The sequence below is a fragment of the Poecilia latipinna genome, unplaced genomic scaffold, assembly GCF_001443285.1.
Source record: "Poecilia latipinna isolate Pla-1442-1.1 unplaced genomic scaffold, P_latipinna-1.0 Scaffold6431, whole genome shotgun sequence".
Classification (NCBI taxonomy): Eukaryota; Metazoa; Chordata; class Actinopteri; order Cyprinodontiformes; family Poeciliidae; genus Poecilia; species Poecilia latipinna.
In genome coordinates this window covers 1-5,617 of record NW_015119047.1, presented here as the reverse complement: position 1 = coordinate 5,617, position 5,617 = coordinate 1, and the positions used below count along the sequence as shown (strand labels likewise).

Below are 5,617 nucleotides of genomic sequence, written 5' to 3'. Positions count from 1 at the left end.
ATCAACTCTGATTAGCTTGAAGTTCTTTAGTAAGGAAAAGTATCTTCACAGCATGCTGGTACCACCACCATGCTTCCCTAAGAAATGCTCTGTGTTAGTTTTCCTCCACGCACACATTTTCCTCCAGTTTTGTGTTTTCTACTGACATGCCGCGGATCAAACCGTGCATCCCGACTTCAGTTCATCTTCGCTGAAAATCAGAAGTGGGACTAACTTGGGCAGAGCGCGTTGCAGGTGATCTTCTGCACGGACATGCCCTCGCAGAAAGCGCCTCCGTTCAGCGGCGCCGGGTTGGTGCAGGTCCTGGAGCGTTTCTGGACGCCCCGCCCACACGGCACGTTGCACGCCGACCACTCCGTCCACAGCGACCAGCCGCCATTCACTGGAGAAAGTTCCAGCAAAGTTAGAAAAGAGAAGCGAAAGAAAAGAAAACAGTTGAGTGAGTGCAAAACAACACGTGCTCTTTTTCTCTTCCAGAACTCTGGCAAACTCTAAAGCTCTAATAAGGGTTGGAGCTATTAATGGTCCTGCGGGCTTAACGGCGGCACAGGGCAACAATGCATAACAGCGGGAGCAGATTGGTGGATATACGGCTCCCTTTTCCTTAATTGGCAGCTCAATGTTCTCTGCTCTTGTATTAAAATAAAGCCGTGGAGCTGTGCAAAGCAAAGAAAGCCATTAAGCAGAAATGCCATTTCTAAAAGCGACAGACTCAAACAGCTTGACAGGTTGGAATCGACCACTTAGCGCCGTGACTGAAGCCCTTTACTCTATGATCCCAGTTTATTACGTGTTGGGGAGCTAAATCTCGAGCAGCGCTTTGAAAGGGGGCCGAACTCGAGATTTCCGCAAGGCTTCAGGCAAGTAAATAATTAACAAGCAACACTCCCTTTAAATGAGATTAAGACACAGTGGCTTATTTCCTTTCATACAGCAGGCATTGATTTTAAATGAGAGGCAGTAAATTGACTCGTTGAATAATGCATTCGCTGGAATAAAGAGGAAACGGCGCTCTTCAGCTGAAGCCTCGAGATGGGATTCTTAATCACTGTTGCGTAAGGTTACGGGAAGCCAAACAAATTGATCTAATGTGCCGTGTAAACATGTTTCGGCGCGACGGGTTGTTACGGCCGTACCGTAGACGATCACAGGCGCCGTGGCGCTGCGACGCTTCGCTACGATGTTGCTGGCCAGACACGTGTAGTTGGCCGAGTCGGACAAGCGCGCCTCGTTGATGATGAGGCCGTAGTCGGCCCGGGTGTCCACCTTGTCGTCGGTCAGTGAACTCACCAGCTTGTCGTTTTTCAGCCATTCCACCTGCAGGTTAAAAAACAAAACCAAAAACAAAAACATGCGAATGAGGTCAAATCGCGTCGCTTTTATGCACACAGTGTGACGTCCCCTCATCCTCTTCTAAATAATAAATGATGGATCACAACTAATGGAGCCTCCTGTATTATTCAGACTATTGAGTGATTTAACAGTCAAACATATAACAGGGCAGCGAGACAGAGGCTATTTATTTTTTATTTTTTACAAATTACAACTTCAGATCTGTTATAGTTTGTCTTGGAAACAAGTAAAAGAAATGTGCTGTCATGTTTTTTTTTCAGTAGGATTTTATTTGTAAACACAAACAGAAGTGAATTCAGCAATTGAGGTAATTTTCTTTATGATTTATTTGCTCTTCTGAAGCTTTTCATGACCAGGTAAGTTGAGAACAAATTCAACAACGATCAAAATATCATGCAACAGAAAACAGGAGTGTGTCATAAAACAAACAAAGACCAATTCCAATCATATTCATACTGACTGAAACAGAGGTGTAAAAAAGTGGCTCAGGGGCCATTCGTGGCCCTTGGACTTTTTTGTGGCCCCCAACTGCAGTTCAAGAATGATACAAATTCATTTATGACAATTTTTTTTTTATTTGTCATAAGTGCATAAAGTATTACTAACATCATTTTCTTACAATCTGAGCTATCCTTTTCACAAAGCACCCTTTTAAAATTATTTTCTTTTGTTCTTAATCATAATTTCTTTAAGAATACATTATTGTTCCTGTCTTCAAAGCGTCAAAAGAAAAATAACACAACAAGCATAAGGAAGTACTTCTGAACTACCAAAGACAGTTCCAAGACTTACTTGGCAGAAGCTTAGCACACTTCAATAAAGAAGCAGAAAGTGTTAAAGAAAACTGACACAGCAGGAGGAAAAATAGAAGCGGGGAAGTCTGGAAAAACGTCTTCTGACACAAGAAGAGTGTGTAAAGGATTTCCTTGTAAAAGAGTGTTTAAAGCTGACTAAAGCTGGCTCCCAATGATAAACATTCTTAACCATTTCTATTTAAGTCTTTGACTTCTTTGGAGAATATTGTCAAAAACAAACAAACAAAAAGAGATGTTCAACAGACCTGAGTGGTTATGTTAAACCTGAATAACACAGAACAGGTAATGCTAGTCTGAAATAATTTTTCTACTGATATGGCAACATTTTATTTCTCTAATTGTTTTTCTAAGAAATAATGCAAACTGGGCCAGGGTTTGAAGAATCCTGATCCTATACGAGCTCCTCCCAGCTCTCTGACACTGATATCATACTGGCTACCTCTGAAATATCACATAACTCATTCTCAGGTCACATCGACGTGAACACATCGCTCATGTTCAAGTCGTTGCATGCAGAACTGCTGGTCAGCTGCGTTACAAGCCCTCCCCCTGCTGATTAGTCCCAGTGGGCGCAGCTCCACCACGATCTCCACCTCCATTAGGCAGTCAGGAGAAGCACTGGAACCAATTACCAGCACCTGAGAGGAAAACTAATTAGGAATTACAAACTTAGTGACGCTTTAGTGGTTTTAGCCTGGTAAGAGAGCTGCATCGCTGCACTTGCAAATTACATTTGTAGCATAGCAGAATGGGAAATGCTGATGGATTTAAAGGAAGTGCGCTGGCACTGTTTACAATGATCAACACTTTGTCTGGATGCAAATAGGAAGTGCTGGTGGGCATATGGAGACGGCACATATAGAAATGATGGACAGGAGAAATGACAGCCTGCAGGTATGCATTGTACTGGTAAAGATATTGGGTTAACAGTCCGTATGATGGAATTTAAGAGTTCCAGTCACATCCTTGGCCATAGGTGTATAAACTTAGCACAAATACCTGCAGACAGCATCTGTGAGAGAATGGCTCAAGCTAAGAAGTTCAGATAATCCCAATGTGGTGCTGTGATAAGAAGCCACTTGTGCAGTGAATTCAGGCTGCATTTACACAAGCCTATTGCCTGGAAACTGCTGGTGTTTTCAAATGTTGATTGGGAAAAGTTCCACGTTTGGACAGCACCGCTAAGACACCCTGTGTCACCTGTAGTTGTCATGCAAGGACACTATATGGTCCTGTGACTTTAGAATGACATCACATACACTGTTGACCCTTGGCTTCCACCTCATAATAAACGACTACCTCCAACAAAGTGCTCAGATAACACGTAATCCTTGTCAGGAATTGTGCTAATTTGAACAGGTTAAGTAGCAGCTCCGTGTAAATACAGCCTTAGTCACAACATTTCTTTACAACTACAAATTCCAAATTTAAATGGAAAAGACACAGCTATGAGGGAAGGTACAACCAGAGAGCGGGGTCATTGCATGCTGAGGGCCACGGTGGGAAAGATTTGATAATTTTCTGAAGTCGTTAGCAACAGACCTCCAAGCTTCAGACAAGGTTTCTATACAGAAATCCAAGTTTCTTTGGATGAACTAACCAGATTCCTAAGTGTTTGTACTTTGTTTGATCAAAGATCGTTTCATCTGCAGTGTGAAGACCAAGTTGAGGGGGCATTTAGACTTTTATGATTGCAAATTCAAAAAGGCGTTTTGGATATCCAAGGAGCTTTGCTTTGTAGACTGAAGGAGTGTTTCATGGGATGGACCAAAAGCATATAGTGTTATTAGCTTATAAATGCACAGCAACTTTACTAACAACTGGTGAAAATCACTAATATAAATGGAGAACAGAGTGGAGCCAAAGATGGGCCCTGTGGCACACCTTTGGAAATGCAAAGAAACACAGTATAGCTCAAGAGCAGTGCATAGTGGGTGATGGAACAGCTATTCATGGCTGTATCCAAGCCTTACACACTGTGGTGAAAGGTAAAAGCCACTAGACTCTTAGAGATGAGTTCTACGAAGTGAAGTGAAACCCTGAGGTTTCTGACTACATTGTGCCAAATGGAAGGTTTGGTGGAGGAATAGTCATAACTTTTAGGGAAAAGGTTCTTCCAGTGAAAGGAAGTCTTAATGCACCAACACATTGCAGATAATTTCATTCTTCCAACTGGGTGAGATCTGTTTTGGTACAATTCTTTTCTGCTCCATTATGACTGGGCATCAGTGCACAAATGAGGGTCCAGTAAGACCTGGATGAGCAAATTTGGTGTAGACGTTTGACTGGCCTCAGCCCGACAGAGCACCATTAAGAATAATTAGAGCAGGGGGCAAGACCTACATCGATACAAAGTTAGAATTTCTGACATTGAACATTTTCACTTGAGGTTCACAGATTTTAATATTTTTGTGAGCATGGGCATCTGGCCTTGACGGCGCACACTTGGCTGGTTTTTCAAGCGCTCTGCTGCTGTTGCGACAGTGATGTGCAGTGAGAACAAGTTCTGGACAAACATATCTACAATAAAAAATGGAAAGATGTCTTGTTATTTTTAAATATTTTTTTTCCCAGTTATTTCATTAGATGTCAAATGTCATTCCAAAGAAAAATAACTGCTTATGATCAAGATTTGAGTCAGTTTGCTCTGCTTAGCAACGGTTTCTGGTCTCAGAGTTAAATCAGTAACTTCCTCAGTGCAAGACAGAGCATTGGTCAGTCATGCCTACATGAATTTTTGATCATGAGCAAAAATAGAAAACAGTCAACTAAAATAACAGCAGGGCAAAAACATCAATCATCACCCATCCTGAAATTCAAAAATCACTATCAGCAATAGAAAAACCCATACTGTTCTGTCATTTTTATCAGTTGTTTCAGCTAATTATAGCATGCATTGCCTGGCTGGAATTGTCTCATTTTCAAAGGCGATGGGTAGACTGTTACTATGTTCCCCACACCATCTCAGCGCAAACTTAGAAGCCAATCCTCAAAGGAGTCTCGATTCTTATCTACAATTAAAACACAGCCTTGCACCGGGGTTTCATCAGAGGTGAAGCGCCGTGCGTCGATAAGAAGGCAGAGGAGTGCGGGATAGAGTCTAATCTCTCATGATTAAAGTCATCCGTCTGGATGGGTGGCACGAGCCGTGGCGCCCGTCCACACCCACTGTCTTTTCAGCTGCCCCCCTCTTTTATGCATTTATTTCTCTTTTATCCACAGAAATCTCTGGCTTGAAAGAGGCAATTATTGTGTCATCAGCAGGCTCCTCTCAGTCTGGGGTCTGCCTGCTCTGAGCAGCCATGGAATCGTCATGAGAAGATTCATGAGGCAAAAGGAGTGACACACAGAGGAGGGAAGCAAATAATTGATTATCTTCTGATTGTTGATTAATGGTTTTTAGATTAAAATGAGTTCTATTTGATCGGGACGAAGGGGGCGATGGTGGT

General features: G+C 42.4%; 1 protein-coding gene across 1 annotated transcript; it reads right to left on the bottom strand.

Moving 5' to 3' along the window:
* Positions 1–46: 46 nt before the first annotated feature.
* Positions 47–1,317, bottom strand: LOC106943937 (netrin receptor UNC5D-like; the record flags this gene model as incomplete). Its single annotated transcript, XM_015027231.1, has 2 exons — positions 47–382; positions 1,137–1,317. Coding segments are annotated over 2 exons (354 nt in total), but the record flags the coding sequence as incomplete, so codon positions are not given.
* Between the last annotated feature and the right edge of the window lie 4,300 nt (positions 1,318–5,617).